Genomic DNA, 13,930 nt, shown 5'->3' on the forward strand with positions numbered 1-13,930 from the left:
AGTTCATCACGATCGAAAACCGGGTCGGGGCCCATCGGCAATCGCGACAATGCGTCAGCGTTGACGTGCTGGGCCGTGGGGCGATAGTGAATCTCATAGTGAAAACGAGACAAGTATAAGGCCCAATGTTGTACGTGGTGAGCTGCCTTATCCGGAAGCGATGCCAATGGGCAAGAGACCAGCGGCTTGTGGTCGGTGATGAGGTGAAACTTAGAACCATACAAAAAAACGCTGAACTTTTTTAGAGCATAAATGATAGTGAGCGCCTCCTTTTTGATTTGAGAGTAACGCCGTTGCGCATCGTTGAGGGTCTTGGCAGCATAGGCGAAGGGTCGTTCTGACCCATCCTCATACCGATGGGCGAGAACAGCCCCTAGGCCATATTGTGACGCATCAGCCGCCAGAACCAAGTGCTGACCCGTACGGAATGCGGCAAGACAAGGCGCCGACTGCAAATGAGCATTCAGGTGGACAAAAGCCTGCTCACACTCGTCGGACCAACAGAAAGGGACGTTTTGCATAACAGCTGATGCAGAGGATGAGCTACCGCTGCCGCGGATGGAATGAATTTGTGATAATAAGCAATCTTGCCTAGAAACGCCTGAAGTTCTTTGACCGTAGACGGCCGGGGTAGAGCGTTAATGGCCGTAACGTGCTGACGTAGAGGATGTATACCCTCACGGGACAAGTGGAAACCAAGATACACAATGGAGGGTTGGAAGAACTGTGACTTGTCCAGATTGCACCTCAGCCCAGCCGAATGCAAAACCCGAAACAGTGAACGCAAATTGCGAAGGTGCTCCTCAGTGGAGGCCCCCATGACAACAATGTCATCCAGATAGTTTATGCAGCCGGGAACGGAAGCCGTGAGCTGTTCCAAAAACTGCTGAAAAATGGCCGGCGCACTAGCGGCGCCAAATGGTAACCGCTGGTACTGATACAACCCACAAGGAGTGTTGATGACGAGAAATTCCTTGGAAGAAGCATCCAATGGCAACTGATGGTACGCATCTGATAAGTCAAGTTTGGAAAAGAACTGGCCCCCAGCAAGCTTGGTGAATAACTGCTCAGGACGGGGAAGAGGATAATTGTCAATGAGGCTCTGAGCATTGACAGTGGCTTTAAAATCACCACACAATCGCAGACTCCCGTTTGGTTTAGAAATCACAACGATTGGTGATGCCCATTCGCTGGAGGTAACAGGAAGGAGAATCCCTGAAGCTGTTAACCTGTCTATCTCAGCCTTGACAGGTGCACGCAATGCCACCGGAATAGGGCGAGCCCGGAAAAACTTAGGGCAAGCTGCAGGTTTAAGAGTGCTGTGGGCTTCAAAATCCTTGGCACGACCCAGACCAGCAGATAACACGGATGAAAATTCAGAACACAATCCATCCAGCTGTTGATACGGAATATCCTCAGATATGAGGTGCACATCATCATCAATGGAGAACCTGAACAACTGGAAAGCATCATAACCGAACAGGTTTTCAGTGCCCGCATGATCCACCACATAAAACGTGAGGGGCCTAACAACAGACTTGTAGGCAGTGGAAGCATCAAACTGGCCAATGATAGGAATTTTCTGTTTATTATAAGTTCTCAGATTTCGTGTAACTGGAGACAAGGGAGGGGAGTCCAACTCCAAATACGTGCGAGAATTAATGAGAGTTACTGCAGAGCCAGTGTCCACTTGCATGTGAATGTCTTTATCCAGAACATGAACAGTAACAAACAACTTATTTGTTTGAGAAAGCACACAGTTAACATCCATGTCCGATGCCTCGTCCTTGTCGACAGGAACTTTAGGGGACTGACACACAGAATCAATGTGGCCTTTTTTCCTACATGAATTACATGTGGCCCAACATTTTGGACACGCGGCCCTGTCATGCTGTACAAAACAACGTGGACAAGAAGGAAATGCGGAACGAACCTTCTTCTGTGGTTGCTGTTTTCGCTGCGAGCGTTGCGGCCCAACACGATGTTGTTTACGCGAATGAACCACCACCACATCTTCGTTCTCCTGTGAAACAGGCAAATTGTCCGTGTTGAAAGTTGACTGTATAGCGCCTACATCACACCATGCGTCTATTTGTGCACCAGCAGCGTGAGACACTTCAAAGGATTGAGCGATGCTTAGAACTTCCGACAACAACGGGTTTGGCAGTTGTAGGGCACATTGCCGAACTTCTTTATCAGGAGCAAGCCGTAGAATAGCATCCCTAACCATTGAATCAGCATAAGAGTCATGATGAGTGTCCGTGACAAACTGACATTTCCTACTCAGACCGTGTAGTTCCGCCGCCCAAGCCCGGTAAGATTGATGGAGCTGTTTACGACACCGGTAGAACGCCACACGGGCGGCAACGATGTGGGTGTTTTTTCGGTAATAGTTAGACAATAAGTCACACATTTCTTGGAAGGACAGAGAGGCAGGTTCCTGCAGAGGGGCTAATTGAGATAGCAGCTAATAGATCCATGGGGAAATCCAAGATAGAAATAATGACTTACACATAGGAGTGTCAGCAATGCCGAAAGCCAAGAAGTGTTGCCGCAAATGCTTCTCATAATCCTCCCAGTCTTCAGCGGCCTCGTCGTAAGGAAGGAACGGAGGCGGAGAAGCGGAAGACAGACAATGAGTAAGCGACGTCTACAACGCCTGAATAGCAGCCGGCAGCTGTGTTTGTTGTGCCTGAATAGCAGCCGTCAGCTGTGTTTGTTGTTCAATGAGTGCTTGCATAAGCTGTTCCATGTCTGCCCCGTCACGAACACAAATCCACAATGCAGTGAAAATACCCGACCTCATCGCCAAAAAGTGTTATAACCTTTAATCACCAATAATTGCGTGGATATTCAAACACACTCACTTAGAAACAATAGCTGGTTACATGATAACAACTCAGTATTTCTTATTCGACTGCCGTGCCGTGACATGCAGCCGGCGCCGTTCGTAGCTAGGTGGCGCTCCCGCACTCAGCCGAGTTGTGGAGCGCCTCTATCGCCGTTTGCGCTTACTGTCATGGCGGCACTGTTAAATGTTGTGTCAGTGTCACAACAGCAACCTTGCCCAATGGAGCAGCATTTGAACAGCCTACTCAATCATGTAGGTTATCTAAGAATATACTTGCAATCAATATTATTAGCAAGATATTCAAAGATACTGTTGTCCTAAAGACAGCAATCATGCTTTATTTTTCTCCCCTGTCATGTGGAATAGAAATGTTGGGGGAAGGCAACAACCAAATGAAATCTAATAAGCCCTGATTATTCAAAAATGAGTTATAAGAATCACCTGTGGAGCTAAATATAAGGAATAATGCCATGGCCTATGTCCAAAAACTGGTGTGCTAAACATAGTAAACATGTATATTCTACAACCTATATTGCTTTTAAAAATGTGCATCCCACCATATATTCTCATTTGAATCAGTACAATACTAGAAATAAAGAAACATTTTACATTAGCAGCCACAAAACAATCCTCTATGAAAACAGTATGCAATATGCAGGATTAAAATTAGGCAATTTACTGCCGAGTATGGTTACAACTCTTTCCACAGTGAAGCTCAAATTTCTGTTTAAGATATACCTTTTCCAAAACCCTTTAATAATTAGAAGAATAACGTTGTAATGTGCAGAGTAAGAATTGTTTTGAAAATATATGTTATAGGTGCAAGCCATTTATTTGTAATCTTACATATGTTAATCAGTGTCATCTTCAGAAGAATGAATTATTGTGTTGTGTATAAATAATTGTAACATTCATTGTTTTTGTTCATATGAAATGAACCACTAGAAGTTAAATAAAGTATTATTATTATTACTATTATTTCTTTCCTTTCTCAGATATTACTATTATTATTATTATATCTGCTCTTTTCATTCATTACCACTTATGCAGCACTTCTAAAACAGAAGCCAAACACTTTGAAATACATCTTGAATGTTAAAAACGTTACTGACAAAGAAAGGACATTTCAGTTGGAAATATTTTCCTTTGTTAATGATTATGAAATAATAGAAACAGTAAAGAATTACTATAACAGAATGGTCTAAAAGTCACAAAGAAAGAAATATAGTACCCATAATCTGATTGCAGCAATATCATTCAAATGTATTACTGTATACTTTTCACTGTAAATGCTTACAGTTTTATGCTCAGTGTTATGATGGAAAAAGTAGTTGTAAAAGAAATTATAATGATCATGTGTCCACTTTTAAATAGATGCAGAGCTACACCTTCCTGCAATTGGCAATGCAGCATTTATGCACCCACATGATTGGAACAGACAAATGACTTGATCTAGGAAACTGGGTACTATCTCAAGTTTTACTTTTGTCAGCTGACACTTTCTCCTCTAACGTATTTGTTTAGACACACACACACACACACACACACACACATTTTCACTCCTGTAATCATTCTGACCTCAATCTCTAGTAACCCACTGTGCCCACACCCTCCACCCAAGAGTTTCCTCTTCCTCTGTCCCATCAGTCCCATCCAAATTCATATCCTGATGTCACCTTCAGCATGTACTGCTCACCACTGGCTTCAACAATCGTGCATCATATGCCTAGCCCATGCACCTGTCACCCCCCCCCCCCCCCCTCCCACATTCTTAGATGGTGAACCAGCTGCCTCCTGCACAGCCACAAGCCACCCACCTCCAAACCCCTCCCTGCCTCCCACCTCTCCCCCATCTACCCAACACATCCCCCACTGCACCATTATATTCCACCAGCAGTTGTTGTTGTTGTTGTGGTCTTCAGTCCTGAGACTGGTTTGATGCAGCTCTCCATGTTAATCTATCCTGTGCAAGCTCCTTCATCTCCCAGTACCTACTGCAACCTAAATCCTTCTGAATCTGCTTAGTGTATTCATCTCTTGGTCTCCCTCTACGATTTTTACCCTCCACACTGCCCTCCAATGCTAAATTTGTGATCCCTTGATGTCTCAGGACATGTCCTACCAACTGATCCCTTCTTCTAGTCAAGTTGTGCCACAAATTTCTCTTCTCCCCAATTCTATTCAATACCTCCTCATTAGTTATGTGATCTACCCACCTAATCTTCAACATTCTTCTGTAGCACCACATTTCGAAGGCTTCTATTCTCTTCTTGTCCAAACTATTTACTGTCCATATTTCACTTCCATGCATGGCTACACTCCATACAAATACTTTCAGAAATGACTTCCTGACACTTTAATCTATACTCGATGTTAAATTTCTCTTCTTCAGAAACGCTTTCCTTGCCATTGCCAGTCTACATTTTATATCCTCTCTACTTCGACCATCATCAGTTATTTTGCTCCCCAAATAGCAAAACTCCTTTACTACTTTAAGTGTCTCATTTCCTAATCTAATTCCCGCAGCATCACCCGCCTTAATTCGACTACATTCCATTATCCTCGTTTTGCTTTTGTTGATGTTCATCTTATATCCTCCTTTCAAGACACTGTCCATTCCGTTCAACTGCTCTTCCAAGTCCTTTGCTGTCTCTGACAGAATTACAGTGTCATCTGCGAACCTCAAAGTTTTTATTTCTTCTCCCTGGATTTTAATACCTACTCGAAACTTTTCTTTTTTTTCCTTTACTGCTTGCTCAATATACAGATTGAATAACATCGGGGAGAGGCTACAAACCCGTCTCACTCCCTTCCCAACCACTGCTTTCCTTTCATGCCCCTCGACTCTTATAACTGCCATCTGGTTTCTGTACAAATTATAAATAGCCTTTTGCTCCCTGTATTTTACCCCTGCCACCTTCAGGATTTGAAAGAGAGTATTCCAGTCAACATTGTCAAAAGCTTTCTCTAAGTCTACAAATGCTAGAAATGTAGGTTTGCCTTTCCTTAATCTTTCTTCTAAGATAAGTCGTAAGGTCGGTATTGCCTCATGTGTTCCAACATTTCTACGGAATCCAAACTGATCTTCCCTGAGGTCAGCTTCTACCAGTTTTTCCATTCATCTGTAAAGAATTCGTATTAGTATTTTGCAGCTGTGACTTATTAAACTGTTAGTTCGGCAATATTCACATCTGTCAACACCTGCTTTCTTTGGGATTGGAATTATTATATTCTTCTTGAAGTCTGAGGGTATTTCGCCTGTCTCATACATCTTGCTCACCAGATGGTAGAGTTTTGTCAGGACTGGCTCTCCCAAGGCCGTCAGTAGTTCTAATGGAATGTTGTCTACTCCCGGGGCCTTGTTTTGACTCAGGTCTTTCAGTGCTCTGTCAAACTCTTCACGCAGTATCGTATCTCCCATTTCATCTTCATCTACATCCATTTCCATAATATTGTCCACAAGTACATCGCCCTTGTATAGACCCTCTATATACTCCTTCCACTTTTCTGCTTTCCCCTCTTTGCTTAGAACTGGGTTTCCATCTGAGCTCTTGATATTCATACAAGTGGCTCTCTTTTCTCCAAAGGTCTCTTTAATTTTCCTGTAGGCTGTATCTATCTTACCCCTTGTGAGATAAGCCTCTACATCCTTACATTTGTCCTCTAGTCATACCTGCTTAGCCATTTTGCACTTCCTGTTGATCTCATTTTTGAGACGTTTGTATTCCTTTTTGCCTGCTTCATTTACTGCATTTTTATATTTTCTTCTCTCATCAATTAAATTCAATATTTCTTCTGTTATCCAAGGATTTATACTAGCCCTCGTCTTTTTACCTACTTGATCCTCTGCTGCCTTCACTACTTCATCCCTCAGAGCTACCCATTCTTCTTCCACTGTATTTCTTTCCTCCATTCCTGTCAATTGTTCCCTTATGCTGTCCCTGAAACTCTGTACAACCTCTGGTTTAGTCAGTTTATCCAGGTCCCATCTCCTTAAGTTCCCACCTTTTTGCAATTTCTTCAGTTTTAATCTACAGTTCATAACCAATAGATTGTGGTCAGAGTCCACATCTGCCCCTGGAAATGTCCTACAATTTGAAACCTGGTTTCTAAATCTCTGTCTTACCATTATATAATCCATCTGATACCTTTTAGTGTCTCCAGGATTCTTCCATGTATACAACCTTCTTTTATGATTCTTGAACCAAGTGTTAGCTATGATTAAGTTATACTCTGTGCAAAATTCTAACAGACGGCTTCCTCTTTCATTTCTTAGCCTCAATCCATATTCACCTACTATGTTTCCTTCTCTCCCTTTTCCTACTGTCGAATTCCAGTCACCCATGACTATTAAATTTTCGTCTCCCTCCACTACCTGAATAATTTCTTTTATCTCATCATACATTTCTTCAATTTCTTCGTTATCTGCAGAGCTAGTTGGCATATAAACTTGTACTACTGTAGTAAGCATGGGCTTCATGTCTATCTTGGCCACTATAATACGTTCACTATGCTGTTTGTAGTAGCTTACCCGCACTCCTATTTTCTATTCATTATTAAACCTACTCCTGCATTACCCCTATTTGATTTTTTATTTATAACCCTGTATTCACCTGACCAGAAGTCTTGTTCCTCCTGCCACCAAACTTCACTAATTCCCACTATATCTAACTTTAACATATCCATTTCCCTTTTTAAATTTTCTAACCTACCTGCCCGATTAAGGGGTCGGACATTCCACGCTCCGATCCGTAGAATGCCAGTTTTCTTTCTCCTGATAACGACGTCCTCTTGAGTAGTCCCCACCTGGAGATCCGAATGGGGGACTATTTTACCTCCGGAATATTTTACCCAAGAGGATGCCATCATCATTTAACCATACAGTGCTGCATTAAGAGTCTAGGTTTTTTGGTGCCATATGTGTGTGTTTGTGTGAAACATTTCACTGTACATTTGGGATGTATCAGTTCTGGTCATGTTTTATGAACTCTTAACAGGACATGTGTGCAAGCTCTTCGTATTACCATAAGATTTCATTTTGGCTGCAAGAATGCTGATGTTTCAGCATAACACCATCTCTTTACAGTCTAGCCATAAGGTGGTACACTACCTAATGCTTACTTTCTCAAAGTAAGAAAACAGCACTGAGGTCACATGTTTTGACAGTTAAAGATTAACAAATCTTACTGTGTTGCACTGTGTATGGGTGCAGTTGAAAACCAGTGACTGCAAAGTAAGTGTAAATACTCAAGACAGATTAGCAGCTCACATCATGAACATCAGTTACAATCTTAAAGTAATATTAGCATGACCTTATAAGGTCTACAAATTTCAAAGAGAATTGGAAATTGTGTTGAACTGAGAAATTAAAAAAAGTAACATATGTAAAGGTATTAAAATGTTTTCCGGCTAATAAGCCTTCCCTCTAACCTTGATATTTTTCCTGAGATTTTACTTTAGATGACACATACAAACAGCTGTAGCCTGGGACTCAATGACAAAGTTTTCATGAATACTTTTACTCAAAATTGTTTACACTAATACTTCCTGAAATATTTGCTATCCACTATTTTCAAACATACTATATGATAGGTACACAAATAAGTATCTGATAATACCTGCAACAGCTTCTGAAGATCTCCTGGTTCTTTGTCGCGAAGATAAAACAGGCAGTTACGAGGATGATGAGCATGTAGACCCAGCTTAGCACAGTATTCAGTCAGCCCACATTTGGCACCCATGAGGAAAGGTTTCCCACAGCCACAACAGAATTCGTACTTGCACTGTGAGCAGGTGAAGTGCATGCATCCACCACGTGCTAATGAGAAACGGAAGTGACACTTGGGGCAGTCAATTCCATGCTCTGCCAGATGGCGTGCCAGTCCTGCTGCCTGGTACTCTGGGTCATTAGCCTCCTTCCATTCAGCAAACTCTTTGCAGCTTAGGCCCTCATGCTGGACCTCCCACTGAAATCACGGAGAATGCATAATGGTACGTGCTTCTGTCATGTCTGATATAAGTTATTTTACTGTCTGAACATTTTCTAGACTATTTGGCTTCCTGATGCTGAATTGGTAGAAGACATAAGGCACTGAGCCACTAGCATTGTGTCTCTAATCATTGTTTATCTTGTTGCTGAAACAATATTACGTCTGTGCTACAGTAGTGTAGTAATCATTAGAGCAGCACATGTTTCTGATACATGATGCATAATCTGCAACAGTACCTATGATTACTGAATCTGTCAAGAAGATGCTTTCAATTTTGATGGCACAAAGTATTTCAATGTTTATTATCTGCGTGTTTCATTTACAATCTTATAAATGTGTGGTATGAAGCATAAGATAAAGGAATATAACATGTTTTAATATAATCATAACAATTTGTTTCTATCAGTGAGTGGTTATTAGAGTGCTTTTGCTTTTTTTTTTACTCTGTGTGTGTGTGTGTGTGTGGCAGGGGGGGGGGGGGGGGGACCCCATGACCATGTCTCTTCTCTCCGGAATCCGGAACAAACAGTGTGTGTCCCTTGCTGTATTATTGCTCAAGAAAACGTTTGATGATAGTACATACAACATGAAAAAGTACTCAGTAGTAGATAAAGCTTGATAAATAGTCATATGACCTAGCGTAAATAACAGCATGATGCCAGACAGTTCCTGGTGAAGCTTGTTACATAAGAACCCAGAAATATGTATTAACTGTTTTTGCATTACTTTCTGTGCAGTGTTAATGATTTTATAGAAATAAATGGAATGTGGGTGATATACACTGCTAAACACAGTATCAAAGTTTAGGTCAAGAATGAAAATCAGTTCCGTGTTAAATCAATTCCACTGACTAAAATTACCCCACCAGTAGCTCTCACTACAAACACCACACAAAAAAATTTACTTGATTACTCGGAAGTATAATAAAGTTGGACATAAAAATGTAACTGAAAGCTTAAATTGGAGCTATTGGAACAGTTTTTCCCTGTTTTCAGACTGGTAATAAAATGTAACAATTGATTTGTAAGATCTGTTCTGTATTCTTGAGAGTTCTCCCTCCTGACGGCATCTACAAAACATGATGTGTGAATGAAAGAAAGCTGTAGCTTCCATCCATTGTGATCTCAGTCAGATTAGCAACCACTTCAGTGACTTGCGAGAATGGCTGGAGTGTACACTAAGTATTCTTACTTTCCTGCAATTTTTGTGCTGTTCAAAAATCAAACCAGACATTTTTTCACAAAGAACATATTAAAAACTAAAATGATCTTGACAGTGCCAGACTTACTGCAGTTCTCTGTTGTAACACCAATCATGCCCACTGAAATTTTATTTTAGTGATACTATTACCATACAGTTTCACAATACATTTTGATTTAGAGGTATGGAACTTCATTAATATTTAATGAGATTTCAATTTTCATTATTCAAATAAGTAAACATATGTGCAGGTTGGTACAAATTTCATCTACTTTTATAATTTTGGTCATGGAAAGCAAATAAAAAAAGCATAAATATGAAAGCAAGAAACACTGTTAAAAATAGGTGTAAACAGAAGTATTACAACTGTACTTAATTTCGCGGTCAACCTCTGTCACTGAGCATTCTGAACTCAGCTTCCCCATTCTGATTATGTTAGAATAAAACTAATCTGATGCTTGAGAGGCAAGAGTGTATATGTAATTGTTTTTTTGCCTCAAATTTCTCTTAATACTTAGAAAGTGAGCATCTTAAGCTGAGAAACAGCTTTAATTTTTTTCTTTTATCATGTTACACAATGACACCATCAGGTTTGATAGCCTGTTCCTGTGATAATCAGCAAAATGACATTGTACTGAAGGAAGTTATTGTCAGCTTGAAGTCCAGACACTGTTTTGCAAGGAGTATTCAGAATGGAAGAGTACCTAGTTAGCATGCTGATGAAGCAGAAGAAGCTATCCAGTACTTCTGAAGGGTAAAGTTGGGCAGTATTACATTTCAGCTAGGATCCTGCAGGACCTGACTAAACAAGAAAATCAGAATGAATGAAGTCATCAGCATCCAGTGGTAACATCTGTCTGCTGCAGCCTTTTATCCTTTCTGGAGTGGGAGTGCTGCTGTTGAACAAGTACTGCCCTCATAAACACTCATCCAACCCCCCCCCCCCCCCCCTCAAGATGACTATGTTCCATTGGTGACCAACCTCCTTGGTAAGTCACATGTTCAAACCTGGCCTAGGAGGTGACTGGCTACACTCTTGTTTCACAAATTTCTGTAAGCCCTCGTCATTGCTGATCACCACCCAGTGTGGGCATATGCCTTTGACTTTGGCCATGGTGGGCACCATGGCTTAAACGCTGTACTTCCCGGTGTGGTACACTGCAACCCCACAGCAGTCAGGTTGTCAGAAGCTGTGTCTGTCACACATCAATGGTCACACAAGGCAGCATCAACTTTCAGTAGTCATTGTGACACCGGCAGTCATCACTTATAGCACAACCTTCTCCTGGGTCATCAGTTGGTGACATCAGTGCAGGCCCATCAGGAACTGACTAGGCTGCTGGAGGCAATAGCCTCCCAACCGCTGAAGTCCTCCTCTGTACTAAAATAAATAAAGGACTATTGCAATCAGGGCATTTCACTAAGATTCACAGTGTGCTTCTAGTGACCAACACTCTACAGTCTTCGTCCAGCAAGGAAGCAGCACCTTTTCCTGAGCGACAAATGGCTGCATTCTCAGCCACTCGTGGGTCAGCTCTCAGCCCCAACAGTTAATTCATTATTCATTGCAGAACAAGTGGATCAAAGAATTCCTCTCAGACATTAAATCTGTATGACAATAAAACCAGCGAGAAAAAGAATATGAAGTAGTTCCATATTTCAACTCAGTTCTCAAGGGATTGAGGAATGGGGTGTGCTTGTGTATAGCTGTTGTTTTTTACTAGTTTATCAAACCATAAGAACCAAAAACATGAGTACTCACTTTAATACCACCTAACATCCTCTGAAAAACTCATCTTTAAAATCTGCTTTACTTACTTCCAATGTATAAAATTTTGCTGCTCAGTTGTTCACTGCATACTAATTTCCATTATTGTCACTGTCTTGGAAATGGGGCAATGGTTAAGTTCACTTTCATAGTTGCTTACTGATTACTGAGATGTAGTCAGTGAACAAAGGGTCTCTTGGCACCATAAAAGGTAGCAAGTCTTTTTTCTTTCTGTTTGTGAATGCTGCCATGAGTGTAAGTAAATGTAAGTAACTGTAACTAAATGCTTCTTCTATTTACATCTGGTTGGAGTTTCATATTAGCTATTCTTTCCTGTGTGTTCTGGTGTTAAAAAGTTAAACATAATTAAGAATAAAGGAAAACAGGAGTCTACAATCTCTTTCACAACAACAAAACAATTAATACAGAAAATGGCTACCCCTAAGTGCCATATACATTTAACAGCAATGTCATATGCTCTCCATAAAGTCACTCAAAATGTGGCAGTAGTTGTTAGTCATTATTTCTGACAAGGGAATGGTCCAATAAGACAAGTTGAAACCTACCCTGAAATGTTTTTCAGAGGAAGAAGATGACAAAAGAAATGCACTGCCAAAAATTTAGCTGCTAAGATACACTGTAAGTATTTTGTAAAAAATGTTGAAGTTACACATTTTTGTCACATGTAGAAAAGCTTATAACAATGGTTTGTACAGCCCTGCCCACCTAGCACATGACTCAGTGAATTACTCACACAGTGCTGCATAGCAGAATTATCCAGAATTCACAGACACCAATTTTAAGCACCTAAAGCCTGCTTTACAATGGAGCAAATGGAAGTGAATGGAAGTGAACATGTGCAAATGAGCATTTGCAGAAAATTCATTACGATTTGCTTGTATATAGGTAGAATCATTTATGATAGGGGGAACAGAAGAGAACATGAGGTAGTGAACATTGCCTATGAAAACTGTGTTATTAGTTTTCGGTTTTTGGAGCTAATGTTCAGAATACAGGATACAACTCTATCTTGTTAGAGCCACAATGAGGAACTTTGCCATTCAGTGAGGATTATTATGCAAGGCGAGCACACTGTTCTTGAATGAGTAAGCAAAATGGTGCGCAGAAGGAAGAATTTAAGTGTCTCAATTTGTATGGAAGCGTGACATGTATGGAGATCATGCACTTTACATGGAATTACCTCTCCATCTCTCCTTAGCACCTGTCCAGAATTTTCCTTCTATGTCAGCTGCCATTTTTCCCTGTTTTCTCATTATCATTGGGAAGAAATTTATAACACTAATTAAAATTTCCTGGCAGATTAAAACTGTGTTCTGGACTAACACTTAAACTTGGGAACATTGCCTTGTGCGGGCAAATGTTCTGCCATCTGAGCTACCCAAGCATGACTCACGACCCCTCCTCACAGTTTCAATTCTGCCAGTACCCCATCTCCTATCTTCCAAACTTCCCAGAAGCTCTTCTGTGAACTTTGCAGGACTAGCACTCATGGAAGAAAGGATATTGTGGAGACATAGCTTAGCCACAGCCTGGAGAATGTTTCCAGAATGAAATTTTCACTCTGAAGTGGAGTGTGTGCTGATATGAAACTTCCTGACAGATTAAAACTGTGTGCCGGACAAAGACTTGAACTCAGGACTGTTGCCCATGAAAGGAGTTCGAGTCTCAGTCCAGCACACAGTTTTAAATTGCCAGGAAGTTTCATATCAGCACACTCTCCGCTGCAGATTGTGAATCCCATTCTGGAAACATCACCCAGGCTGTGGCTAAGCCATGTCTCCACAATATCCTTTCTTCCAGGAATGTTAGTTCTACAAGGTTCACAGAAGAGCTTCTGGGAAGTTTGGAGGATAGGAGACTAAGTACTGGCAGAATTTAAACTGTAAGGAGGGGTCATGAGTTGTGCTTGGGTAGCTCAGATGGTAGAGCATTTGCCTGTGCAAGGCAATAGTCCCAAGTCCAAGTCTTGGTCCTGCACACAGTTTTAACCTGCCAGGAAGCTTCAGATCAGTGCACACTCCACTTCGGAGTGAAAATTTCATTATTGGTAACATCACTGAGGCTATGGCAAAGCCATGTCTCCACAGTATCCTTTCTTCC

The 13,930-nt window shown here is 41.2% G+C and overlaps 1 protein-coding gene across 1 annotated transcript in view; it reads right to left on the reverse strand.

Annotated features, from left to right (window-relative positions):
• Window positions 1-13,930, reverse strand: part of LOC124594116 (E3 ubiquitin-protein ligase lubel) — a 468,996-nt gene that overhangs the window by 50,017 nt on the left and 405,049 nt on the right. The window contains exon 20 of the mRNA XM_047132473.1: window positions 8,470-8,817. Coding sequence (XP_046988429.1) covers window positions 8,470-8,817 — 348 coding nt within the window. The remainder of the gene's footprint in view (window positions 1-8,469; window positions 8,818-13,930) is intronic.

The sequence above is a fragment of the Schistocerca americana genome, chromosome 2, assembly GCF_021461395.2.
Source record: "Schistocerca americana isolate TAMUIC-IGC-003095 chromosome 2, iqSchAmer2.1, whole genome shotgun sequence".
NCBI classification, from domain to species: domain Eukaryota; kingdom Metazoa; phylum Arthropoda; class Insecta; order Orthoptera; family Acrididae; genus Schistocerca; species Schistocerca americana.